The sequence below is a fragment of the Furipterus horrens genome, unplaced genomic scaffold, assembly GCF_987537825.1.
Source record: "Furipterus horrens unplaced genomic scaffold, mFurHor1.1.pri manual_scaffold_8, whole genome shotgun sequence".
Taxonomy (NCBI): Eukaryota; Metazoa; Chordata; class Mammalia; order Chiroptera; family Furipteridae; genus Furipterus; species Furipterus horrens.
The window spans coordinates 103,762,527-103,790,076 of record NW_028327178.1 but is presented as its reverse complement, the minus strand read 5'-3'; the positions used below and the strand labels follow the sequence as shown (position 1 = coordinate 103,790,076).

General features: G+C 44.2%; 3 protein-coding genes across 3 annotated transcripts in view; 2 read left to right on the top strand and 1 right to left on the bottom strand.

Moving 5' to 3' along the window:
- Nucleotides 1–1,174: 1,174 nt before the first annotated feature.
- Nucleotides 1,175–3,422, bottom strand: MOCS3 (molybdenum cofactor synthesis 3). The gene has a single exon (XM_090286571.1). It carries the CDS (start codon nucleotides 2,921–2,923, stop codon nucleotides 1,547–1,549), a length of 1,377 nt encoding a protein of 458 aa, XP_090142697.1. The 5' UTR covers nucleotides 2,924–3,422; the 3' UTR covers nucleotides 1,175–1,546.
- DPM1 (dolichyl-phosphate mannosyltransferase subunit 1, catalytic) lies at nucleotides 3,210–22,122 on the top strand. The gene is made up of 9 exons (XM_090286572.1): nucleotides 3,210–3,403; nucleotides 6,504–6,603; nucleotides 10,701–10,734; nucleotides 12,186–12,262; nucleotides 12,346–12,371; nucleotides 14,641–14,736; nucleotides 17,270–17,338; nucleotides 20,535–20,649; nucleotides 21,504–22,122. The coding sequence occupies exons 1-9, from the start codon at nucleotides 3,243–3,245 to the stop codon at nucleotides 21,606–21,608; spliced, it is 783 nt and encodes a 260-aa protein (XP_090142698.1). The 5' UTR covers nucleotides 3,210–3,242; the 3' UTR covers nucleotides 21,609–22,122.
- Nucleotides 22,123–25,714: 3,592 nt separating this feature from the next.
- ADNP (activity dependent neuroprotector homeobox) overlaps nucleotides 25,715–27,550 on the top strand; it is a 32,057-nt gene continuing 30,221 nt past the window's right edge. The window contains exon 1 of the mRNA XM_090286567.1: nucleotides 25,715–25,788. The gene's annotated coding sequence lies outside the window, so the exon portion shown is untranslated. The remainder of the gene's footprint in view (nucleotides 25,789–27,550) is intronic.

Genomic DNA, 27,550 nt, shown 5'->3' with positions numbered 1-27,550 from the left:
CCGACTCCTCATGCATGTCGAGGGCCAAGTGTACCCTGTGTGGTCTTTCACACAGCCCTCCATATGCTGTGTCAGCTGGACTGAGCACTAATCCCCAGATGTAAGAGGATAAGGCCCCGGGGGAGAGTTTTAACGCTGAATTTCTGAGCTCTGTCCATTCAAGGCAGGCCTTCACTTTGCATTAATTCTGGCCAATTTAGCTCGTGCTCCCACCCAAAAATCTGAGTCCACAAGAGTCAGATAAGCTGAGGACACAGGCCCTAGGTAGGCAAGTATAATGAGCACTAAGAAAAGGCTGTTTATGGTAAATCTATTTAAAGTGGGACTCAGCCCTGGCCAGGGTGGCTCAGCTGGTTGGGCTTCCTCCCGAAAAGCAAAAGGTCGCCAGTTCAATTCCAGGTCAGGGCATATGCCTGGGTTGGGGGCGCCTATGAGAAGGTACAAAAGGGAATTGATCGATGTTTCTCTCCCTTTTTCCCTCCCTTCCCCTCTCTAAAAATAAATAAACTCTTTAAAAAAATAAAAAATGAGGAACCAAACTTCAGAGTGAATAGTGGAGGAAAATTTTTTGATTTTTGTTGCAAACTGGTAAGTAAATTGGACATGCAGAGGGTTTTCTCTGGCCCACAATGCTTAACTTTCTTTAAACATTTGCAGCCAAAGATACAAAGATTTCCCGTTTACATCTGTGATTTCTGGTCAAAGGTAAGCCTGCATGCAAGTCAGTTGGAGAGCAGAGGTGCCCTTTTACCACCAGTATATACTCACATACCAAATTTTTACTTTTAATTTTGTTGTAGATATTGGAAATTGGGCAGAGTACCTGCCATTTCATGGAAACGTTGTTTATAACAGATTGGATAGGAAAGGGCAGGAGGAGGGTGGAAGGCTGGAACTTGGACTTGAAGATTTCAAAGCAAGCCAAACCATAATATACAGTTTAGAAAATGAGTACAACATAGGGTGGACCCTGAAGCAAACTTGAAGGGGAAAAAAAAATCAGAAATTTATAAGAGAAACTGACATACTATGAAAATGGCTTCCTTTATCTTGCTAACCTATAAATATCACTTTGATATGAATTCAAAATATTTAATATACAGAATGACCACTTTCCAGGTAATTCGAACAATGTATATCTTTAACATTTTTTCTGTAGTGTATATATCCTATGATTTGAAGTAGAAATAAGACCTAAAGAACATCTTTAGTAAACAATAAACTGAGCTGAAATATACTACCTGTGATCAATTCAGTAAGACTAAGTTTACAACAACTTAACTGCAGGCATAACGTAGACCACTTAAAAGAGCTTTTTGATTGGGAGAGGCAGGACAGGCAAATGATTTGCAGATTAAAACACAAAATCCCATCCCTTACAATATAGCTCACATGTTCAAGACACCCTCCAAGTAAACTCAAGGCAGTTCTCCAAAACAGAACTATAATCCAATTCAAAACTATATCATCCAATAAACTGCCATCCTCTTAAAGGTACTATGACCATCCACATCTTTCTCAGGTCAGATGAGGTGTATCAGCCACCTCAGTATTGCGGAAATGTCCTATCGATTTTGGCAGCCCAGGCCATGAGCCCTCCGACAACATCCTGAACTGTTAGAGAGTCTAACCCCTGGCTCGCTGTCAAGGACTGCAGGATCTTCACAGCTTTCTGGGATTCATTGCCCAGTTTGCAAATCACATAAACGGGGAGAGCTGCCCCTTCCTGTGTGCCTTGCCTCCCTTTCTGGATTGCTTCTCCTAAGAGTTTCAGGCTCTCCGCATCCCCCCGTTCCAAATGTTTCAAAGGGATGTGCAGGGCATGAGGCAAACGGCAGATGTCCACTTCCACCTGAGGCCTGACGTCCAGCAGCACGTGGGGTGACCCAGAATCCAGAAATCGCTTATAGTCGGCGACAGAAACTCGCTCCTCTGGGCTCAGCAACTGCAGGGAGCGGCACTTATCGGTGGCGGAGGAGCCACAGAAGGCTTCATAGTCCTGCAGGTCAGTGACAGTGGGCCGCTCCCCGCAGGCTGCACAGTCCGGCCTGCGGCTCCGCAGCTGGATACAGCGGAAACGTCCTCGGAGAGCATCGAAGAGCAGCAGTCGGCCGCTGTAGGAGGGGCCCAGGCCAGCGGCGATCTTCAACACCTCCAGCGCCTGCAGGCAGCCCAGGACCCCGGTGACGACACCGAGCACCCCGCCATCCGCGCAGTTGGTCACCGTCTCCGCGGGCGGCGGCTGGGGGAACACGCAGCGATAGCAAGGCCCGCCGTCGTAGTGGTAGACGGTGATCTGGCCCTCGAAGCGCAGGGCGCTGGCCGACACGAGAGGCCGGCCGGCCAGCACGCAGGCGTCGTTAACCAGGTACCGAGTGGGCGCGTTGTCAGAGCAGTCGGCGACCACGTCGTAACGGCGGACCATGTCGAGGGCCGTGGCCGGCGTCAGAGCCTGAGCGTAGGGCACGCACTCCACGGCCGAATTGAGACTGCGCAGCGAGGCGGCGGCCGAGAAGACCTTGGCCTGGCCGGCCAGCGCCTCGCCATGCAGCACTTGGCGGGGCAGGTTGCTCATTTCCACGACGTCGTAGTCCACGAGGCCGAGGCGGCCGACGCCGGCCGCTGCCAGGTACTGCGCCAGCGGGCAGCCGAGGCCACCGCAGCCCACGACGAGCACGGACGCGGTGGTCAGGCGCAGCTGCCCCTGCACGCCAAGCTCGGGCAGCACGAGCTGCCGGCTATAGCGCAGAATCTCATCCCGGGTCAGGGCGGCCTTCGGCGGCAGGGGCGACACCGCGACCGGCCGCGCTGGCTCTTCCTCCGCCAAAAGAGCCGCCGCCAGTCTCTGCTTCAGCAAACTCAGTTCCTTCTCTCGCTGGGCAACCTCAGCCTGCAAGGCCAGGACCTCCTCCCTGGCAGCCATGGCGTCCTCTTTCCCGTTACCTAGAAAGGCACTTCCGTTTCCGGTTTACCGTCTCCTAGCGACTGCAATAAACTAAACTTTATGTCGCTTTGGAAAAGGTGATGAGTAGACACGCATTTCCTGAAACAACCTCCAGGCTCAACTTTAAAGATTCATAAGCTCTGAATATTTCCAATGGAACCACAGAGAGGGCCTCAGGAGAGCTAGCATTCAACGACACAGGCCGGCCCCCTGTCCCCAAAGCTGGCACGGTCCGACTCGGTCCCTTTCCGCGCCGCGATGACGTCGTTCCGCTTCCGGCGTCTCGCGCAGTTCCGCGATGGCCTCCAAGGAAGCGAGCCGGACCCCTCCGAGGTCTCGACGGGGGCCGGAGGGGCGCGACCGGCGACAGGACAAGTATTCGGTGCTGCTGCCCACCTACAACGAGCGCGAGAACCTCCCGCTCATCGTGTGGCTGCTGGTGAAAAGCTTCGCGGAGAGGTAGCGATCCCGGGGCCGCCCTCCGCGGGGAGAGGGCTGAGCCGGCTTCCCCGGCCTGCTCGCCGGCCGTTGGCTGCGCGCGGCGGCGCGGCCCGCGCCCTCTTGGTCTGCTCGGGGGAAGGCTCGGGGAGGGGGGCCCCCCTGCGAGGGACGCAGAGGCGGATGCTCCAGGGGTCCTCTCCGCGTCCGGGTCCTTCTTCCCGCCCCTGGGTTTTGTGCGACACTCCTTCATCTTGACTGCACACTCCCCCCGCCCATCCGCACCTCCTTTTTCTCAGAAGGGCTGGTCGCTCGTCCCCGGGGCGAGGCCGTGAGCCTGTCCGCGCTCCGCCGTCTGGGCGCCGGGAGGCCGCGAGCTCACTCCCTCTCGCCCCCGCGCCGGTGCTTATGTAAGCGGGAGGTTCGGTGTCTGCGGCTGGGCGGAACGGCCTCTCTGGGGACAGCAGCCCGGCAGCCGCGCCGATCACGGGTGTGTGGTTGTCGTGGCGTTAGAACCTGGGGCTTGGAGGTTGAATTTGAAAGGGTTTATACAATACAGTTAAAAAAAAACCAAAAACGTTGGTAACTCCTGGTGTCAGTACAAAGTAACGTGTTTCTATGGTGACGCTGATCGGACGATGGTGTCGAAATATTTGAAGGTCTTTCCAGATTATCAGCACGTACATACTTAGCGAATTATTTTGAAAACCAAGTAATAGGCCATATGGCTGTGCTATAGTTTATCTAACTGGGTCATGTCAAGCAACACAGATTATTTTCAATTTTTTTTTTTTTTTTTTACTTTTGCTTCACAAATGAGAATGGGGACTTTGTTTACCCCACATTTTCCAGCCTTTTGAAAAGTACTTGATACATAGTGAGTGTTGCAGCAATACTCCTACTGTTGCTGGTACATCGGGATCAGGTCCTCATGGGGGTATTGCTGGATGGACAGACGTGTGCTCAAAAGTGATGGCTATTACCGAATTGTCCTCCCTGCAGTCGTACCGGCTTAGGACTCCCCAGCATCCTTCAGAGAGTGCCTGTTCCCCACGGCCAGTCAAGCTGAGTATTAGCAAACGTACATCGTTGGACATGCTAATTGGTGAAATACATCGCTGGGCTGTTCGTTGGTTTTTTTCCCAGCTGCACCATCGTATTCTTTTTTTTAGTTTTATTTTTCAATTACAGTTAACATTCAGTACTATTTTGTATTAGTTTCAGGCATATATCATAGTGGTTAAGCAATCATAAACATTGCTGTTTGATTTTTTTTTTTTGAATGAGGTAACTATTTTCACATACGTAGGCCTTCAGTTTTTATTCATCTCTTTTGACATTATCTTTTTAATTTTGATTTCTACAAGCTCTTTCCAACTTAGAGAAATTGCCACGTAGCTGATCTTGTTCCTGTTTGTCTTCTGATTATGCAATATTTTTGCTTTATTTTAATATATTTTATGTAGTGCAGTTTATCCTTTAATAGTCTGAGTGGATTTTTTAAATGAAAATGAAGTTTAATAAAGGAAACAACTATTGTCAGATGCAGTCAAATTACCTTATTAATATCTGCTCAGCGTGATTCCTTTAAGCTGCCTCACCCTCCGGTGGTATGGGTGCTTTGAAGTGGAAGAGAGAAATGATTTTGCTTATGAAATATAGCTCTGTCAGCCCATCAGCTCCAAAGCACGTGCCCAAATTTAAGGCACAGCTGGGAAGCTGAAGTCATCATATCTTCTGGTGGAGAACAGATATGCTGAGTTTTGCTTTCTGGCAAGTTTGCTGGGGCTGACTTATTTTTTATATATATATTTTTTATTTTACTTATTATAGAGAGAGGGCAAGGGAGGGAGAAAAAAAGGGAGAGGAACATCAGTGTGTGGTTGTCTCTCTCGCACCTCCAACTGGGGACCCGGCCCGTAACCCAAGCCTGTGCCCTGACTGGGAATCAACCAGCGACCTTTCGGTTCACAGCCAGCGCTCCACCCATTGAGCCACACCAGCCAGGGCTGGGGCTGACTTCCTTAAGTCTTTAGCAGCAGAGTGTGTTTTCTGGTTGACTTCTTGCCTGTTTCCTGAAGTAGGACCAGGAAGAAACAGAACGTTGTGTGTGAAAGTTTGGCTGTGCCTCGTTTTCTCTCCACTTAAGTTTCCCAATAAAGTTAACAGAAAGAATGTTTTTTAAAGGGAATAGATGTGATCGTGATCTCACGGACATCCAAGTATTGGCTCGTTTATAGAATAGAAACTATCTGGTAAAAACAGTGGAGAGCAGCAGAGATGTTAATTTTAAAGCATATTGAAATCTTTTGTAATTCTGTTAATTTCTTTTTATCTGGTAATGTAGGATAATGCATACAACTCCTTGATATAAAAGATTATGTTACTGTTATTCTAAAGTGGGTTTTTTAAGGGTGAAATTACATGGGATTTATTTCTGATTATGCTCTTTAAATCATTTGGGAATTAAAAAGAATAATCATTCAGAACTACTCAGTCATTTTGAGTTGTCTTTTAAATATACTTTTGAAATAGTTAATATAACTAAGATTGGTACTAAAGTTCCACAGTTCTATTTCCAAAGTAAGTAAAACTTAGTATGATATCTTATCATATACATATATATAAAAATCACTGTTTTCTGTGTCAGAATTTTCTAACATTCTAGAACTGTATAGTAGCATTTCCAGGAACATGCTCAGTTTGGAGGTGAAGTACTGAGTATTTGACATTTCATTTGATAATTGAAGTTGTCCTTAGTGATTAATATGGAAATAAATTTCCACTACTGGTTAAGTATTAGTAGTTTTAAGCCCTGGCTGGTGTGGCTCAGTAAATTGAGTGCCAACCTGTGAACCAAAGGTCGCCGGTTTGATTCCCAGTCAGGGCACATGCTTGGGTTGCGGGTTAGGTCCCCAGTTGAAGGGCGCATGAGAAGCAACCATACATTGACATTTCTCTCCCTCTCTTTCTCCCTCCCTTCCCTTCTCTCTAAAAAATAAGTAAATAAAAATCTTAAAAAAGAAAAAAGAATTAGTAGTTTTAAAATTATTTTTTTAATTTGATAGTACTGTAATCAAACACTACAGATATCTTTTTTTATTTTTATTTTTTATTTTAGTGAAATCAACTATGAAATTATAATCATAGATGATGGAAGCCCAGATGGAACGAGGGACGTTGCTGAGCAGTTGGAGAAGATCTATGGTTCAGACAAAATTGTAAGTCATGTGACTGTTTTCCTCTCTTGCCAGTTGTGTGTTTGGAGGGGAGAGATGAGAGACGGGCAGTACCTCCGCTCAGTCTGGCTGTCTAGAAGCTGGACAGTCAAAGAGCAACTTAGACACTTGGGATTTAGGTGCATTTTCATTGTGCTAGAGGTTTTACACCTGTTTGACAATGTTGGGTCAGTAGTTTTATAGCAAAATAGTCTGTAAATGAACTTTTCATGACTGATTATGACGAACTTGATGCATGATATTGAATTGACAAGGAATATTATAGAACTAGGTTGCAGTTAGTAATCTTGCTCCCTTTCTCGTGGTGTTCCCGTCCTTTCAGTAGAGAACACTGCCTGCGGGGAAAAGCATAGAACTGAGGAAGGTGACTTCTCGTGTGGAATAGGGACGTCTTTTCAGACTACTTGGAAGTGTTGTTTTTATTTTTATTTGTAGAATAGTCTTGTGGGAGTAGGTTGGCTTTGAGTCTTAAAATTCTGATTTTTCCACTGTACCTTGAAGCCTGTTCTTTGGGAGTAAGTTAGGCAGATGTAGAGTTCATTTCATAATGGCTTCATATATGTATGTATATGTATTTTTACTCACTGGTTTGCATTTTCAAATGTGTGAGAATACTAGAAAACTCGACTTTGGATAATTCTTGGGCCAAAGCATAGTCCATATTTAATTAGAAAGCACGTTCTAGGCGTTGGCTATTGTAGTTTATATAGACCAGACTTTTTCAGTCTTGGCACCGTTGACATTTGGGACCCAGTACTTCTTTGCTCTGAGAGGCTGTTCTGTGTGTTGTGGGATATTTAGCATGGGCCCTGGTCTCTAGCAGAATTACCCTCCTTCCCAGTGTGGCAACCAAAAAATGTCTCAGGGTTTTGTCAGATGTCCCCTTATGGGCAAAATTCTCCTCTCCTCCCAATAAAGAACCACTGGTGTAGACATAAAGAAGCCTCTTGGAGAACCTTTATTGATATTCGCAATTCAAGAAATAGTCACTGGGTCCAAATATTCTTGATTAATCTAAATTTCTGTTTTATTTGGAGGAGATCTTGGTTGGTGGGGAGAGTTAAGGAAAGTGTGTTACTCTTATGTGCATGGTAAATCTGTCCTGTAGTAGAGATGCTTTCTGTCTCTCTCACGGAGCAGCAGCTCACAGACCTGTCACTCCTCCAGTCTTCTCGAATATCTCCTATTATATAGGAGGTGGAGAGTGGCAGATTTTCTGTCTTCTAGCGGCGACTTCCAGTGATGCTAGGTTCATACGTTGGGCCAGTGATTCCCTAGTTTCTCATTTAGCACTTCTGGGCCAGGGCCACTGATGCACGTTTATTATATATAGAATACTCTGAAGTTATGCCATTTAATCTGGGAACATCAACCTGACAATATTTTGAATATTTATGTCATAGAAACTTAGCCTTGAGGTGAAATTGGTTGATTGATTTTAGGGATTGTCTACTAAACTGACCTCTACAAATTCTAAAACAACATTGATCCTTTTAGGGTTTCATTTTTCCCATCAACCCAATAAAATTCAAATGAGTAAGAAAAAAATTAGTGCCTGCGAACCAAGTGTCGCTGGTTCGATTCCCAGTCAGAGCACATGACTAGGTTGCATGTCAGGTCCCCAGTTGGGGGTGCAAGTGAGAGGCAACCACACAGTGATGCTTCTCTCCCTCTCTCTCGCTCCTTTCCCCTCTCTCTGAAAATAAATAAATAAACAAATTAATTAATTTTTAAAAATTAAAAAAGAAAGAAAAAAATTAGTATTTACTATGGTGATTTCCTTGTAGTACCAGGGAAATTCCCTATTCATTCATTATTTTATGACCTTTGAATCATTTAAACTAGAAAAAACATTTTCCATGTCAGGCCTTGCCAAGGCTTGCACTTCCTTGCCTTTAAGTGACATATGTATGTTTAGTTGAAGGGAAAGATGGATGACTGATGATTTTTCTCAGATAAAGTGGTGCAGCCCAGATGCTTTGTCAGCTAGCCTCTCAAGCTAGTTGAAATGAATGTTTCAGGGGGAAAAAAATAAAAACACAAGGAAAATTTAAATAAGAAAACTATAGTTGAGGAAACAGACAAGAGGGTTCATTCTTGCATGGCTAACTAATACATGGCAGAGGTGGGACGATAGGGAAACTGAGGACACATGTTATGAACCATTGACAGTGGTTACGAGGCAGGGAGAGCTGAGACTATGGAAGGCCTCCGTCCTTCCTGTGGAAGGCTTCTGTCGTGAGGGGCTTTGTTCCAGCCCCCAGCCTGAAATCAGAGTCGGCGCAGCAGTGCTGTGCAAATTATTCTCTGCTAATATAACTCAGGTACTAATGACTGAAAAGACAGAGGGACAAAGCCTGCATGGCACCAGGGGCCACACCTTCTGATGGTGGATACTGTCACCAGCTTGATGCTCTTCTCGGTGGCCATCCTGGCCATTACTAACAAAAGTATTTATGGTTACCTTTTAAGGAACAGAGATCATCATAGGTTAGGCAGCTCTGAATGTTTTAAGAACTGTGAGGTTAGTCAAAGGCCACATCAAGGAAGCACAAAAAGATGGAAGTGGTTTTTGTTCACATCTGCATTTGTACAGTAAGATGTGTTCATTACTTTTAAAACATCAAACATAACTATAGGATTGAGAGGTTTGACTAATTTATTAAAATATTTTGTTCATCCCCCAAATACCAAATTTTCTCTTAACAGAAAGATCAGTGCCCCAATCAAGTGTATAAAAACAAATAATTCATGAAACAAAAACTACACATGGCCAAAAATCGGCAGGGGGGTGGGGGGTAAAGAATTGCATATATGTATATGTGTCTGCATCTTAGAATTAGGTATTGTGCTGGTGTCTTTTGTTTTTAAATATAAATGCAGCCTTTCTGTATCATTGTTACTTTCTACTGTCTTGGAAATTTTTTTTGTCACCAAATGACCTCATTCTTTTAACTGTTCCATAACACTCTATCATATGTAATATGGTTTATAGTTTGTAAACTTGAACATTCTGAAACATATAAATAACAATTTTTTTTATTTGAAACAAAGATTTTTCCAGCTGAAATATGGAGTTATAGGAAGTCTAAAGGGAACTTGAAAAGATCGGCTTTTTCAGGGCAGAGATCAGATGGGCTCAGTATTTTGCCAGTAACTGTCACAAAATCAAATAAAATCGGACAGAGCTTGTCTGATTTGTCCAGTGAATTGCAATCATTATAGATGAGTGACTGTCTTGCTGTCAGGCAGGAGTGTATTTTATCTGACTTGTTCACCATCCCACCAAGACCTAGAGCAGCATGCATGTAGTAAAAATATGGATCTGCCCTGGGCGACTGGACCTGAAAAGGAGGGGGCAGGATATATGCTCAGGTGCAGTGTCTGCCTGAGCCTGTGTCTCAGAAACTTACAGCAGAGTCAGAAACTTGGCATTCTACTTTTTCGGAATTTTTCAGATAAAAAGAAAAGCAACCAAGTTAGGGTTTATATATGAAGCAAAAAATGTAGACAGACTGAGTAATTGACAAAACTGTAAGAGAATCTATAACCTTCTCGTCACTGGGCCTGTAGAGAATGAGATGGGACCATTCAAGCATAAAGTCAGATAAGTTGTTGGAGGAAGGATGATATCAACATTTTAAATCACAAAGGGAATTGAAAAAACAAATCAGACTACCAGATATGCCAAAATTGTATAGGATAAGTAAGACCCACAGTTTTCCTTGGAAGGAATTCATAGATGTTTAAAATGATAAGTCAAGTGACAGATGTAAAAACATTGTTCACAGAGTTTTCTGGATAGCACCAGAAAACAAAATTCTTGTGTGTAAATTTGGCTTTTATTATGAGGTTGGGGTAAAAAAAAAATGTTGCTTTCCCTTAAAAGCTGTTAAACTACTTGATTTATTACTAAATGCTTTTATTTTACTTTGGCCAAAAAATGTTAAGCAGACTTTGCTCTAAAGTCTAAGAAATGCACCTATACTGTTAAAATGAGTAGCACTTATTGAATAAAATAATAATTTGTAATAGATTTTTTATTATTTGTGTCAAAGTGTTGTTTCTTATTCTTACAGCTTCTCAGACCACGGGAGAAAAAGCTGGGACTAGGTAAGCAGAACCTCTCACTCCTTATACCTGCTTTTTGCCTTGGTGTGATTGTTCAACGTGTGTTTTCCTAGTTTGGAACAGGATGAAAGTAATAGTAACCTCCTGTGATGGTTTTTAATAATCTTAATGACATTTAAACGGCTTGAGCTGCCCGTATCAGTCAAGGCCCACCACTGTAATTCCTCTGGTTTGGGGAATTGAATACAGAGAATCTGGTTACGCAGGTGAAGGGATTGCTGAGAAGCCAAACGGAACAGTGAGCTGCTCAGAGATTATTAGTAATAGCTAGAGATTCCTACCCCCCCAAGACGGAGCAACAATAGGAGGTGTTGGTTTTAGAGTCCAGGACCCGTCCCAGGCTGCCCAGAGGGAGGTGGAATTGGTGGGGTTGACGATACCCGGCAGGAGCTGGAGCCACTGAGAATAAATAGGCAGTCAGTGCTGGGAGGCAGAGTAAGGGAGGGAGGCCACGCACACGTCCCCCTCCTCTCTCCTCTGCCTCCCACAGCTGTTTGGAAGCCAGTTGACAGGAGAACCTGGGAAATAACTTCCCTGTAGTACCGGGAAATGCCAGAGCAGGAATCTGAGGGCAGGCCTCTGGCACCAGCACACAGCCTTACCTTTGAGCATTTCTTTAAGTTACAAGTCTTAAAAAGGTATTCTTTATTTTTTAAAAAGAAAGCTTTCCCAGCTTTTAAACATAAAGAAAATCTCAAATGAGCTCAGTCATTCTGAGGTGAAGATTTAAATGCCTTTATTTTGTTGTTAGTCACGGTTGCTTATATTGAGAATTGGTATAATTTTACTAAAAAACGGGGAGCACGGGAGAAGCACAGTTCTGAAAACTTGAATCTGTTATCCTAAAGACTGTTAGTTAACTGGCATCATCAAATGTTCTGAATATCTGAATCCAGAAGGTTGTTTGGGATTAAAACAATCTGAACACGGCCATGAAAGCAGCCGAGAATTACGGATAAGTCGGTGGTGTATCCAGAAAGCTATGATGGTCACTTCTCAACAAAGTAAGGGAGAAGAGATCAGTCCTGCTAATAAGACACTGGGGGGTTGGGGTCAGAGAATACAGGAATAAGTAATTGACAGCTGTGCCTTTGGCCCCAAATACCAGAGCAGGGCTCTGCTGTACCAGGCTTCCTACAGTGTAGAGGACACTGGCAGGTAGCTTTTGTGGAAATGGGCTGGGAGAGATGGGAGGAGCAGAAGCAGGGAAACTTGGTAGGGATGGTGCCTGGGGCTAAGGTGAAGTTGGAGACGCAGGATGGACTTAAGAGATGTTTTTGATTGAGAATAAACAGTATTTCGTTACAGTTCAGGATCACCTCCGGAGGACGAATGTATGCTTTTCAGTGCTTACCAGTTTCTTCTCTGTTCAGATGTATATGTAAGCATTTCCTGGGTTTTCCTTAAATGGAGATAAATATTTTCATTCTTAGGAACGGCATATATTCATGGAATGAAGCATGCCACAGGAAATTACATAATTATTATGGATGCCGATCTCTCACACCATGTAAGTGGCATATTTCTTTAGTAGTGATTTATGTTGTCTTAGCCTATTTTACTGACTTACTATTTATTCTTTCTAAATTTCAGCCAAAATTTATTCCTGAATTCATTAGGTAGGTAAATTCTAATATTTGAAAAAATTGTATGATTCAGATCATTTATCTTACATTGATTTTGGACTTATTTTCATTCTTTATTCTTCATTAATTAAAAACGAACATGCTATTTTGTTTGTTATCAAAAATAAAACATATAGACTTGAGATTCACGAGTATATAAGATATGTGACTGATCAACAGGTAATTTCTTTGTTATCTAAATTATTCCAGACGACATAAAAAGATAGAAGGTGACTTCCTGTTAAATGGAGTTAAGCCTTGCTTCAAACAAATAGGGTTTATTCCAGGAATGCCAGAGTGGTTCATCTTCAGGAGTTCATCAACATAATTTATCACATTAACAAAGGAAGCAGTGTGATTAAGTCTGTAGATGCCAAAGGATATTTGATCAAATTCACTAGCCATTTCCAATAAAAACTTTAAAGCAGGAATAGAAGAAACCGTTTACACATGATTGATAAAAATAACCTAGTTCTAATATAAACATTTTACTATATGGTGAAACATGGAATCATTTCTAATAATTAATCAAGATAGGGCATACCAGCTACCGTTAAACACGGAGATTTTAAGTAATGTTCTAAGATATGAATTTAGTATAAATATTGGTAAGAATACAAAATTATATTTATTTGCAGGTACTATAATTATATTCTTAGAAAACCAAGAGACCAGAAAACCTCTCAGAATAAGAATTTGGGAGCTGATCTGAATATAAGCTAAATATAGAAAAACAAAGTCAAATTATGTCACTCCCGTTTAGAATAGTTCATGGAGTTCCCATTAACACGGGAGGGTTGGGGGGGGAGGAATCCACGCTGCTTTTTTTGCCCCTGAAACTGCTGAGTGATCTGGCCCCTGCCCGCCTTTCTGGACTGAGTACCTTGTGCTTCTCCCCTTTGCTCTCTCTGCTGCAGGCTTATTCCTTCCATTTCCGGTTCACACAGAGCGCTGCATTCCCTTTGCCTGCTCATTAGTGGCCAAGAATTTTTCGTCTTTTGATCTCTGCATAAAGTCACCTCAGAGATAGCATCTCTGCTTATATTTCCAGTACACAAAGCCCCTTTGACCTGATAAGGAAATAGAAGCAGTAGAGTAGAAAATGGGAAAGATACGAACAGGCCATATGTAGAAGAAATCCAAATGGCTAATAAACCTAGGAGAAGATAGTCACACTGCAATGTCGTCAGGGAGATGCAAATTAAAAATTATTGTTATTATTACCCATTAGTTTATCAAAATTAAAAACTTATCCAGCACTCTGGCCAGATGGCTCAGTAGGTTGGAATGTCCTGTATACCAAAAGGTTGCAGATTTGATCCCCCATAAGGGTGTACATGGAAGGCAGCCAGTCGATGTTTCTCTCTCATATTGATGTCTCTTTCTGCCTCCCCCCCAGTCAACAAACATATCCTCTGGGAAGAATTTTTAAAAACAAAACACTTGCCCAGCAGTACATCCAACGCCAATAAGATTGTAGAAAATGAGCACACTCAAATATTGCTGGAGAAAGTGAGTTGCTAGAACCTTTTGAGAAAGTAATTTCTGATGAGAGCTGTTAGGGTTATTTTAGCAATTCCATTCTGTTCTGCTATGGGTAGTCTAAGCACCAGGACACACGTTTATAAGAATGTGGCAGTACTATTCCTTGTGGCTGTGTTCTTGGAAGTGGGGGGACCCACCATGGAAACACCGTAGGAGAATATGGGTGTAATATTCCATGGAATATTTTTGCAGGTATTAAAAAGAATGGGGAAATTCTCTGTTGACCTGTAGGGATACCCATGATTCCATGATGTGTATTGTTTACTGGCAAAAAAGCAAGTTAAAAATGTACTTTTTTTGGATTTCAATTTTGTAAAAGTGACCTAAAACCCTAGAAGTGTATTCATTTTTGAGTTATCTTTCTATAAATAAAGAAAAAGACCTAGAATGTTACCAGGCTGTTTTAGCATTGTTTATTTCAGGAGTCGAAGAACAGAATGCATGGGGATTGGGAAAATTTAATTTTATTATTACATTTTAGGATGGTTTCACATGGTGCAGTCTGCAAATTTATTGTTGTAAATATTAATAAAGGGAAACAAATCAGATTTGAAAACCTTACTTTGAAAGACCTTTCAGTAGTATAGTTCATCTGTTTTCTTGGCATTGTTATTTTCTGGATGCAAGTCTTAAAAGTTCTGTTTGTGTGGCTCTTGAAAATAACTATTGAAAGCTCAATAGCTTTCTCTGATTAACAGCTAATTTATTTGTTCTGCAGGAAGCAAAAGGAAGGTAATTTCGACATCGTCTCTGGAACTCGCTATAAAGGAAATGGTGGTGTTTATGGCTGGGATTTGAAAAGAAAATTAATCAGGTACATATATGTGCTATAATTTCTCTGTTTTTTAATGCGGCTATTATATGTTTATACCTGGTACTTAGGTTACATTAGCATGCTGCATTGGGGTCAGGGTATAATACCCCATAAGCGTTTCCAGACAGCTTCTTACCTACAATTTCTCCTGATTACAGTATTTTATTTTGGATATTGTTCACTAAGGAAAAATCAGCATAAACCTTTGAACCTGTGGTAAAAACGGTGTGATTCAGCACAAATATATTCTATTGGACCTTCAGCTTTTTTTTAATTGAATATTTTATTGTCCTATTACAGTTGTCCCAATTTTCCCCCATTCTCTTGAGCTTTGATTTTAAGGGAACTATTCATCTATGTTTTGGGACTATATAGGTAGTTTTTTTCATATATATTTTTTATCATTTTAAGTAAATAAGACACTTAAAGATTTCGGGTTTTCTAAGCAGCATAAGGTAGTAAGGCTTCGGAGTCAGACCTGGGCTGAAGTCCTGATTGTTCCACTTAATTACCTGCGTCACCTTGCACGGTGCATGTTTTACCTTCTCTAAGCTTTACTTTCCTCATTGTAAAAAGGAAATAAAACCTGCTGTCTCCGTTTCCTAGTGCTGTATAACAGACCAGCCCAAAGCTTAGTGACTTACATAAAACGACGACCTGTCCCTGCCGCGGGCCCCCACGAATTGGCCGGCGGGGCTCTGCTGGCTTCCTCCGGGCCCGTTCACGCTGGGCCCCTCCGCTGGCGAGGCCGCGCTGCTGGGTGGCCCCGGGTGTCCTTCCTCCGTGCCGTGGTCAGCGCTGGCTGTGGCCGGGGCAGCTCCGTTCTGCCTCTGGCTCCTCGCCTTGGGAAGCTAGACCAGCTTCTTTACGTGACATCCCGAGGGCAGCGTGCAGCTGCCGCAGGCTTCCGAAGCCCTGGGTCCTGGGGCTGATGCCGTTCATCCTCGGTCGGGGCCCGCCTGTGACCACGCGGTGGGGAGATGGAGGGAAGGCCTGCCGCGGGTTTTTGGCCGTTCGTGCTTTTTATCCCACTTCATTCCCGTTGAAGGTTCTATTCATCTCCGTTTTGCCTTTTAACTGTGAACCTTGGGTGAGTCATTTAAAACATGTAAGTGCCTCTGTCTTCAGAGGAATGAAGGGGCTGGATAATACAGGGGTTTTCAGTTCTGCTGAACACTGGAGTCGCATCAGGAGAAAATGATCCCCCGCTGCTCCCACTCACCCTCCCTTTGTCATGCACACAGGCTTCCAGGGGATGCTGCCCTGCAGACAAGGTTGAGACCCACGGTGATCTCTCGGGCCTCTCTGTGTTTGCTCGTTTCAGCTGTCATTTAAAATTAGGGAGTTCCGATCAGAGACCGTTCACAACTTTTAGCCGGATCATTTAGTTGTACCTGCCATTGGTTGTGAATATCTGAGCTGACGGAACATATAAACTCCAGAGAAAGGTGATGTTATCACTTGCCCAAGGTCTCACTTACATGGTCCAGAATGAGAATTTGAAATCAAGTCCTTCAGACTCTTGCTGCATTTTATTTGAGATCCCAGTTTAAAACTACATTAAATAGATGTACAAATACATACATACACATATACTTGTATACACACGCACTCACATTCCTTTGATTGCACACATTTTAGAGGTTAAACTATGCCCTGGGTTTTTTTTGTTTGTTTGTTTGTTTTGGCGGGGTAGCTTTTAGAAGCAAATTGAAGGGGAAAAAGTTTTTGTGAGCCATTATTCCAGCTATATCCCTAACTATGTTGTTTATATAAAAATACTCTTTCTCCAGTAGAAGGCCTTGGTGGTTACTTTGGCTTTGGAAACTCTCTCCTGGCTGCCCTAGAGAACTTTATCTGAATCTGAGCTCAATAAAATTGCTGCAATACATAAGTCACTTTTCCAAGAGCACTTTACATCTTTTTGAAATGTTGGTAATAGCTGTTAGTCAGTAGTTGCTTGTAATTGATACTTAGTTGTGTTTGAGGCACAAGCCCTAAAGTCATTGTTATGGACTCAGTGTGTCTGCTAAAAATCCGTGTTAGAGTACCTTGGAGTACCTCACCCTGCAAGTGTTGACATTTGAAGGTGAGGCCCTGGGCAGGGAGTAATTAGGTATAGATGAGGTCCTGAGTGTGGGGGCACTCGTCATAGGGTTAGTGCCCTTTGAAGAGAGAGCTTGAGTCTCCTCTTCACCCCCCACGCTTCCTCCCACGAACCCACAGCAAGAGGGCGGCCATCTGTAAGGAGCGAAGAGGATTTCCTCTTCCTTGGACTTCCTCGCCTCCAGTCGCTGAGAAATGAGCACCTGTTGCTTCAGCACCTCTTCCAGTATTTTATTAGAGCAGCCCAAGCAGACTAAGGCTAACTTCACTGACTAAAGATTTCTTTGTTCTATAGAATTAATATTTTTGTAAAGTAGTGTTGCATTTATTTATGAAATTAGTGCATTTTTAGTACTTTGCTCTTGGTTGTGTTTCTCTTGCTTAGACACTATTTTTATAAAGAAAATCCGATTGTTTTATTTGACAGCCGTGGGGCCAATTTTATAACTCAGATTTTGCTGAGACCAGGAGCATCTGATTTAACAGGAAGTTTCAGGTACAGTGAAAACCTGTGATTTTATATTGCTGCTGTTTATAACTGCTTGCCTAAATTTCTTGCTTTACAATGCCTTACCTTAAAGAAATGCTTTCCATTTCTACCCTGTTTTTGTCCTGGAACACTAAAAAGGATGACATTCCTTAGAAGCTGCTAATAAAGCCTAAGCATTTTAAGAGAAATACTGTGCTTTAAAAAAAAAGTATCAAAGGTGGGGCTCAGGTTAGTGTGCTTGTTTACAAGAGTGTTACTGTCAGCCCCTAGGGGGCCCAAGGTGACCACTCACTGCTCATTCTGAACATCACTGTCACTGGTACTGTGCTCCACAGAAGACCGCCTCTTCCAGGAATTTTCTGCAGTTTATATGACTATTTTTAACATTGATCACGGAAAAGTTTAAAATCTTTAATATTTATGTAGAGCCTTTTCAGTTACCTTGTTCTCCATATGTTTTTAATAAAAAATTAGTATTTAATTGGTGCAAAGCCTCCTGCTAGGTCCCTGGGGGGTTTTTGTTGCTGTTTGTTTATTCTTGGGGTGGCGGGTGTGACAGGGTGTGTATGTGTTTAATTTTAGACTTGCTGCGGTAGATGAACTGTTCTATATGACCATGCCAGATGATTAAAGCCTGCCAGGTTTTTTTAATCTCTGAAACTAAGATGCCTGTTCATTTCTTTAAGGCCCAAACCTAGGCGTTAGTTAATAATTTATATTTTTTGACATTGACTTTTCCCACTAAATAACGTTGATTTTCTATCCTCCGTTAGCATTCACACACACACATGGGAGCTGACTGTGGAAGGTAACTAGTACCTGTAGTGTAACTGCAAGTCCTGACTATCAGTTCAGAGATAGTAAGACTGAGAGGATCGAAAGTGAAGAGAAATTTTATGTCCTTATTTGGTAAAATAAAAGTAGTTATGAGCCAAGGGCAACTGCCCTGCCCCCCCCCCCCCAAAAAAAAAACAAAAGAAAATGAAGAGAGGAGCCATCACAAATTAGAGGTCAAATAATGAAAATGAAGCCTCTCTAGAATTAAAATGTAAATTGGTTAGAAAGCAGAATTTGGTTTATAAAAGACAGATGGGGCCCATAAATGTATCCCTTTTGTTCCACACATCAAGGCAAAGGAATAATGTATTATCTGATTAAGATCACTGATTGCGCTGGAGCAACAATGCAGAGGGTAGCGGCACGTGCAGAATCTCTGTGCAGACAGCATGACCCCTGTGGACCTTACAGAACATAGGTGTGATGACTTTGACTGAAGACCCAAGGTGGCTCCATGGGTTGTGGTGATAGGGGCTTTGTTTTGGGGCCTGCTTACCCTATTGAAAGCTCTGCAGGTGCTTGCAAAAAAGCTAAAAGGTGATTCATTTTAGAGTCAAGCAAATATTGATTGCATGCCAAGCATTGGACAAGAGTCAAAGTCCCTGTCCTCATGGAGTTGATATATTCTAATAACATGGGAAGTACAACTACATAAAATAGGTGCAGCATCACATGAGGATTCTGTTGTTTAGAAAAACACGAGAGAGTAATGGTGCTTCATTGCCACCAGATCCATGTAGGGATCAGAGGCCGGGTGAGGACCAGGGATGGCCTGGAGCTCTGGAGGTCTCTTAGAACAGTGACTGAGTGTGCTCTGCAAGTATCGGAGCAGACACACATGTACACACATGTGAGCCTGTCAGTTTTACTACTTTTAAATAGTTCATTGTCTCTTCCTAAGATTAGTGCTTAAATACATGCTTTGTTAAAGTTCAACTTCTCATTAAAGTTCATTGGTTGTCATTAGATTCCTAGTATTTAAGAGGCATGTGCCTTTTACAAAATAAATGGGAACTCAAAAAGATGCTGCTCCAGGAAAACCTCCCGTGTCTCCCCTCCACCCCAGGCATTGCAAATCGAGGTGGCCTTTAACTGGGAACAGAACATAGGCCAAACTGCCTCTCCGTCCTTGTTCCAGAAAGACAGAGAAACTGCCGCTTTCCTTGTCACTGAGACTGTTGGGGAAGGGGGGAAGGGTGTTCGTTCACCTCCGTGACTGCACACAGGGAGCTCAAGACAGCGGCTGGCTTCACTCGCCGGCCTTCCCAGCCCGTCCTGCTTTGTAAACCCGATGAGCTTTGCGTTTGGCCTACAGTCTATCTGAAGTTGGGCTCCACGTTCCGTGGCCCATTATAAGGACCTCACTGTGACATCTGTTGGTGATAGCTGGGTCCCACCAGGATTGCCTGGGCCCTGGGATGCCTAGTTTCTGTCTTAACCTAACTCATCCTGGAGGGGCTTGTGTATCCCAAGGAATTCACTCAGTGGATCTGCAGAAACAGATGCTTGTCATAAACATTTATGAGGCAACGCCTGTTCATCGCTAGGTCCTTTCTTGTCATCTAGTTTATATTGTTGCTTCATTGTCTGTCAACTCTGTTGTTCTGATATTTGGAACAATTTATACTCTTCCAACTTTAAAAGTAAATTTTAAGAAAATGTAAAAATAAAAACAGTAGTGGTTCTGCTTTGAATGATTCACATTATTTTTATAATTTCTGATAGTATGGTAGGAAAAAATATTAAGAATTCATTTTCTGAATTATTTACAAAATACTTTATGACCTTTCTGCTTCAGGATAAATGTATCATAATATCAACTGTCAGGACTTTTCTATACAGTATTCCCTCACTTACCGCAGGTATTACGTTCTAGACACCCAACCCCCACTCTCCCGTGGTAGGTGAAAATCCGCACAGTAGGAACCTTACATTTATTTTAATATTTATATATTTTTTAAGGCTTTATAAACCCTTCCCACACACTTATAAACCGTTCCCAGTCCCTTATTAACCTTTCCCACTCCCTTATTAACCTTTTCCACACTTTCATAAACACTACTTATGTTCTTAAACATATTCTACACTCTTAAACCTACGTAACTTTAACATACGTATACAGTACCGCAAAATCCCGCGATATAGCGAAAAACCCCTGATAAATAATTAAATTATATTTTTAAAAATCCCACAATACAGTGAGGCCACGATGAGTGAACCACGATATAGAAAGAAACTACCGTATACAAAGGACTAGTGAATGTTTTAGGTATTAGAAATACCAGTGAACTTTTTGAAAGGTCAGGATACATGCAGGCAAGTATATTTATCCAGGTGTTTATATGTTTTCTTTAATTTTGTACAGGTTATACAAAAAAGAAGTTCTACAGAAATTAATAGAAAAATGTGTTTCTAAAGGCTACGTCTTCCAGATGGAAATGATTGTTCGAGCAAGACAGTTGAATTATACTATTGGCGAGGTATGCAGCTGATGGTAAATAGTATGTGTTCCTTATAAAGAAACAATAAAGTTTAGACTTTGCATGACAAAATGTTTAATTTTGGTAACTACCAAATAAATGTGAAAGGCTTCCAGATTTTTAGAATGCCCATGCAGTAACAGGTGAAAATTCACATCCCTTTCACATTAATACATTTGACCTACCAAGATTGAAAACATTAACGGAAGGCAGCATTCCCTTTTAAATAATTAAAAGTTACTGGTATCTTCCCCATCCTTGCCCTTTTTTCTGAGCACTCAGCATTCTGGGATGAGTCTGTCTGTGGCTTTTCCTCTTGCCATAGCCCATAGCCACCCACTTTAAAGTGAGTGGTAAGTCCCATGGCCCATATCTTATCAGGAGATGAAAAGCCCAGGAATTACGGGTGGGGGGGGGGGGTGTCTGTAGTATTTACAGCTAGCTAGTGAACTCGAGGGAAGACTCTCCCTGTTGAACACTAAGGCTCTTACTCAGAGCAAGAAATAGCCAAATTTGACAAATGAAAAAACTTAAAAGCCATTTTACTAATTAAGAGTATAATTTTTCCTTGAAATACAGTCTGAAACTTGAGTACACCAACTTAATATGCAGGATCAATGCTTTTCAAGCAGTTGTCAATTTGTTTATAATAGATAGCCTACTTTAAGATAATAAAGTGCTTGTTTAATTGTAAAGACTTGGAGGCACACACAGTTGCTGTAAGAATTGAAGGAATTGCTGTCATAGAACTAATCTTGTTTTGGTGGTATTAGTAATTTTTACATGCCTGCTATGCTTCCTTTTTAATATTTTAGAAAACTGACTTAACATGTATTTTTTTTAACTATTAATAGGTTCCAATATCATTTGTGGATCGTGTTTACGGTGAATCCAAGTTGGGAGGAAATGAAATAGTCTCTTTCTTGAAAGGATTATTGACTCTTTTTGCTACTACATAAAAGAAAGTTATTCACTTATATTTATCATGTTCATTTCAAGTTAAACATAAAGCCTGGTTGCTGATTTTTATGAAATGTACTCTTAGAGCATCAATCATAGGGAAGGTAAATTTCATGCATATCTTTTTTTCTGAAGAAATTCCATTTTATATGTCAAATTAAATTAGAAAAATGAGCAGTGTTCTCAGTTTTCTTTAACATTTTACTGTATTAATAAGACCTATAAATAAAAGTATATGGGAGTTTTGCATAAAATATTGCTGCTTTCATTAGAGTATTTGAGTGCAGAATTTCTTACATGGGGAAAATTTTGAAATATTCTCTATAAAAACTAGATTTATAGCTCTTTGTTACCTAATAGATGTCAGATGTCAAGAGGAATGCTAAATATAATCATGAAATATATATATGACTTTCTATATGAAATGAAAAAGAAATACCTTTGCCCTTTCTTTAAAAATGTATCTCGTATTTCTTAAATCAGATAAAACAATACACTTATAGCACAATTTTAGAGTTTGGTTCTTTGTAGCTGTTGAATTGATGAAGCAATTCACCTGCCAAAGCAACTCTACTTAAAATATATATATTTGAATTGGAAACAGCTTGACAACAGTTGATGGCATAGCTGCTTTTTTCTCTTCTGAGCAGTGACTTCTATCAGTAAAGAAAAATACTGATGTGGAAACAAAATTTAGCTGTTAGAGTAATTTTTAAACATCTTAAAAACTATATGAAGATTATTTCTTCCAAAATATTTCTTTTCATATTACTTCAGGACCTCAACAAAGCATACATCTTTACTAATAAAATAAAAATCCCTTTCCTATAGCTTTTCTCTCTGTTCAGTAAAGTGTTCTTGATGGTTAAAATGCAGGTTAAGTTGTTAGGTAAAGCCACTATAAATATTTCTGCTTACCTTCACTAAAGTAAGGATTTTCAAAAAGATCCCAAGTTCTAACTGTGACACAGCTTTTGGATCATACAGTGTCTTTAAAAATTTTGGGTAAGACATATTAATGAGCATACAAGGTTAAGATCAAGTTAACTTTCCTTCAGGAGTAAAGGAAGAGGCGTCTCTAAGTTATTTAATAAACATTTAGTGAACGGTACTCCTGAGGATTACATGTTCCTGTCTTATTTTGGCTACTAAAGTCAAGAAAATGCAGTCTGGTTTTTCCGTTTCTGTTTCTAACAGATCCTACAGAGTGTTAAACCTTTGATGGCATTTTGAACATTGCCTCTTCCCAGAGTTGAGTCCATAGGACACGTTACAAAAGGGGCGTGCACTGCTGCAGTTCCCTTTCACAGAGCTGTGCGGTGGCCCACCAGGGACCCCTTCCTCGGGGAAGTGACTTCTCATCATCAGTACCTGTAAAATGCATCACTGTTTGATGTAAAATTAGTTTTACGCCAACATAAATAGAAATAGAATACCCTTTTAAAAAGTGTTTAGAATCTATTCTTTTCCATGTAAACCCGAAGTTCGGTTTTCATTGTCAAGTGTGTGGAGCAGGGATGAAGAACTGCCTCAGAGAACCCACTGGGAGTATCGCCTTCTGACACCTCCACTGGAGGAGACACCTTTGCCATTTAATCTTTCCGTTCTTATTCCCACGATCATTACAGCACTATCACTACTGCAGTTTAAAGAGAGCCTTTGAGCAGTGAAGACTTTCACCATTTGGAAGTTATTTAGAAAAGAATCTGGACTGAGGCATTTTTGTAGTAAATGCAGTGACTTAAACTCTAAAATCATTTACATGTGAATCCAGCATCCCTTTTTACTTTGTAAATGAGGCCAAGGATGAAATCCAGATGTTGTCCCTTTGTATTATCACTGTATGCAATCTAAGTCTAACTAAGGAAAGCTCCGATCTTGTTTACTTCATATTAGCTTTTGCCTGTCTTCTGCAACATGTAATTGAGTCAGCTTTGTCTCTCTAAACCAGCGATTTTCAGCCTTTTTCATTTCGTGCTACACGTAAACTAATTGCTGAATTTCTGCAGCACGCCAAAAAAATTTTTGACACTGACAAAAAAAAAAGGTATGATTTTGATTCATTCCTGTGAGCGGCTGTTGCGTTGTTGGTTGTTGTCATTTTCTTAATCTGATAATCGAAGGGGAAAAGAGCCAGTGCCCCTGGCTCAGCAGTCAGGTATTGCATGTTTTTTACATGTTTGCACCACACTGGTTGAAAATCGCTGGTCTAAACCAAACGCTCTGCCCCCCGACACACACACACTATTTTTATTTTACAACTTTTCCCAGCTCTTTTCCTTTGAAATACTGATTTGCTGTTTAAGGGTGTATTTTATCGCAACTTCAGAAATTAATGGAATACTGCGTTACTAACTTAAGGTTACATTGAGCAACATGTAACCAGTTTGTACTGTTTTCAGTTCAGGTAAGGTTCTTCGGGCGTATAGTTTGAAACTGTTACCTTGAAATTTAGAGTCACAGCAAAAGTATTTACAGAACGGATCTTAAGAAAACAGGCTTGATTAATGCTTCCCAGTTGGCATGTACTACCCGGTACGTGTAGCCAGCGGTATGTTCTCAGACGCCTTCTGCCGTCAAAGGTGGGTTTTCAGATGCCGAGGGGAGACGTGGGCTGGGGTCCGTCTAATTTTACAGCCGCAAGCCGTCCACATGCTGCCCTGGGCCGCCAGGTTGTGGCCGGCCCTGCAACTGCAGCGGAGGGGTCGTGGTTAAGGATCTTGAGGGCCATTGGCAACATCATTTCTTGTTCTTCGGCCTCACCAGTCCAGTGGCCTCAAACCCCAGGGATGCCATTTGTTTTCTTTAGGCCGAAGAGGCCATCACTGCCTTGGAAGAACGTCAAGTCCGGGGGCAACAAGCCGCCTTCTGTAAAACAGCCCCTGGCCCTGAAAGGCCCTCGCCATTAGGAAGGCATCAGCCTTGGGGTTGTCTCTCAAGTCGGTGTGTGAAGCACGAGGCCCTCACACCTCCTTTAAGGCTGGAAGCCTCCGGCAAGGCCGCCCAGGTGTCCCTGCCCTTCCGGCTGCTGCCCGGCCAGTGAGCGCGCGGGCCTCCCAGCACGTGGAGCCGCGGGGCTGCCCGCACGCCCCCTCCCGCCAGATGTAGTCCAGGCCCAGTTGGGCCCGCGCACGGATCCCCAGCGTGGCCACCTGAGCGCAGGGGGTGCTGCGGCCCTCGGCATGTGCCTCCGCCGCCGGCGCTGCGGCCAGTGGAAGGCGCCCGCCGTGCACACGGGCCCTGGAAGCGCACTGCGGCCATTATTCGCGGCGCCTCCTAGTGGGTCAATGGCAAATCCTGGTTCTCGCGAGAGCTCCCCCTCAGTGGGGGGATTATATAATGCCCCTTAGGTGGGGTCGAGGGTGCTGGTGCCACCCTCCCTCAGAAAAAGTTAGGTGCAAGCACATGTGGGAGTAGCAGTTCTCCCTGGGGGACACACGGGGAAGGGGTATTGCGCTCCCCCTCCAGTTAGCTGGACAATGAGTCCTTATGCTAATGAGTCCTTACGTCACTTCCGCTCTTTCTCGGCCGCCATTTTGGCTAGGGCAGGTTCAGGGACTCGCTCTGAGCCGCTTGTATTGTCTGCTGAGGGGAGACGCGGGATCAGCCCCCTCCCCCGCCCGTTGCCGCCGCAGCCTTCGCCGGCCCGGTCTCCCCTCGCCGCCCGCCGAGATCCATGAGCTGAACTCCCGCCCCCCCTGGCCGCCGCCATCTTGTGCCCCCTCCCCCTCCCGCGGGCAGCGCTAAGGGGGATTTTGGCGTCTCAGGCACAGCTCCCTCTCTCGGTCCCCGCAGCTGAAGAGCGAGAGGAGCGCGGCCGCCGCCGCCCGCCTGCCCGCGCCGGTGAAGCGGCCTCTCCCACACCCTCCGTCTCCTCCCTCCGCCCCTCCTTTGTCTGCACCGCTCGACGACGCTGCCGCCGCCGCCCGCGCGGGGACTGGAGGGAGCCGCTCGCGCCGCCGCCGCCGCCCGCCGCTCTGTTGCGCCCGCCGCGCCCCCCGGCAGCAGCCGCGGCCGCGGCGCGAGCCGGAGCCCGCCGAGGCCACAGAGCCAGAGCGCGACGAGGCCCCGGGCGCGCCCTCGCCGCCGCCACCGCCGTGCCGCCGCCGCCCGCCCGCCGCTGCTACCGCCCGGCCCCCGAGCACGCCGGCCCCGCGCGCGCCTCGAGGCCGAGTCAAGGTAAGCCGCGCGCGGCCCCGCGGCCCGGCCCTGTCCCGACCCCGCGGGCGCCTTGTTGTTTAAATTGCCAGCCCTCCAGCCACACGCGCTGCTTTGCACACTCCGGGGCTGCCGGAGCGCCCGCCCTGCTCGGGCCGCTCCCCGGCTCTGCTCCGGGGGCCGGGCGCCTCCCCCTGCAGCCCGACCCCCGGCCCCCGCCTCGGGAGCCCGCGGAGGCCAGCAGCCAGCCCGGTCCCGGGGCTGGAGCCGCTGATGGCATCTCCTTCCACCCCGCCCCCAGCGAGAAGCTCGGTTCTCCCATCGCTGGAACTCGCCCCTTCCTCCAGGCCCCCACCCACACCCCCAAAGCCTAGGACGAGCGTCCTGCCAGGTCTTCCCACCCTCCGCCACGGGAAGGGGGACAGCCTGGGGGGCGGGGAGCGTGCATGGCACGGAGTGGAAGTCTGCCTCTGCTTGCAGCCCTTCCTCCGCGACGTGCCGGCTCCCCTCCTGTGCCCTCGGAGGCCACGCCACCCTCCTTACCCAGTCGCAGTGCCTGGGCAGCGCGACGTCTTGGGAGCGTTCTGAGCCCCAACTTTGCAATCAGCTGGTAGAAAATGGAAATCCTGAAAGCTGCGGAAAGATGTCTCTCTTTAATGCAATGAATGGGAGTAGTTCTCTGAGTACCCTTTTATTCACCCCTTCTTCCCTCTGCCCTGGCCTGCCTGCCCCCCCCCCCCCCCCGGGTGCCTGTCTGCTGGAAAAGGCGCGATTGCTTCTCTTCCTCTTCTGCCCAAGATCAGGCGCCAAGAGCTAATATCCCTTTTTAGCCACACACACCCACATGAAGTGTTCTTGGTGTTCTTTCATTCGCCAGTTCCCCTGGACAGTTCTTGCCATAACCCCATTTCTCAGACAAAGGGTTAGGAGGGAAAAAGAACCCAACTGTTCCTTGCGTTTGCCATTTTACTGCTGCCCATCCCCACACACCCAATTCCTATTCTTGATGCTCCTCGGGCAAGTGCCTTGAACCTTCAGGATGGGGTGGGGGCGGGAAATCTCCTGGGGACCTTGATACAGTTTCTCCAAATCTGCATTGTTGCTTCTGGTTTATGGCCATGAAGAAAATACCAGCCCCCACCCAAAATGCACCGCAGCCAAGTCGGCTAAAGGCAATGAGCGTGTGAGTCAGTAGGGGGCGCATTCCCCGCACCGGGTAAGGCTGCAGCGGGGGAAGGGCCCCAGAGTTAGAACAGGATGTGCTTCACAGCGCCTTCTACAGACCGAGGGAAAATGGGCCCAGCAAGACACTGCACCCTTAGTGGGTGAGCTGACAGCAACATGGCGAGGGATCCAGGGAGTCAAGAGCAGTGATTTTATGTCTTCTAGAGAATCCACCCTGCATTTTAGAAGTTCTGTCTTTACTTTTCAAAAGTGTTGACCCTCAATACTTTTGTTCTTGATGGATCACCTTGACACATCCTTGGTGCACGGATGTCCCCTTCTCTGGAATTCTGGAATTCTTCCACCTTGAACTTCGCAGGTGTCACCATGTCTTTCCAAGGGCGGGTGGTAAAGGGAAAAGCTTCAAGCCTAAGAGTAAATGGTTTGGGGTATTGCTGATTACCTCCCTTCTTCATGGCCCAAATCCTTCCAACTCTCACTTGAGAGTTAATCTTGAGGGGTAGTAGATGTTAGTGGGGTAGTAATTTTCATAAGCATGTAGCTGGGTGTCATGATTTGCAAAGCCTTGTTGGTAAACATCAAGCCAGTGTTGAGTTCT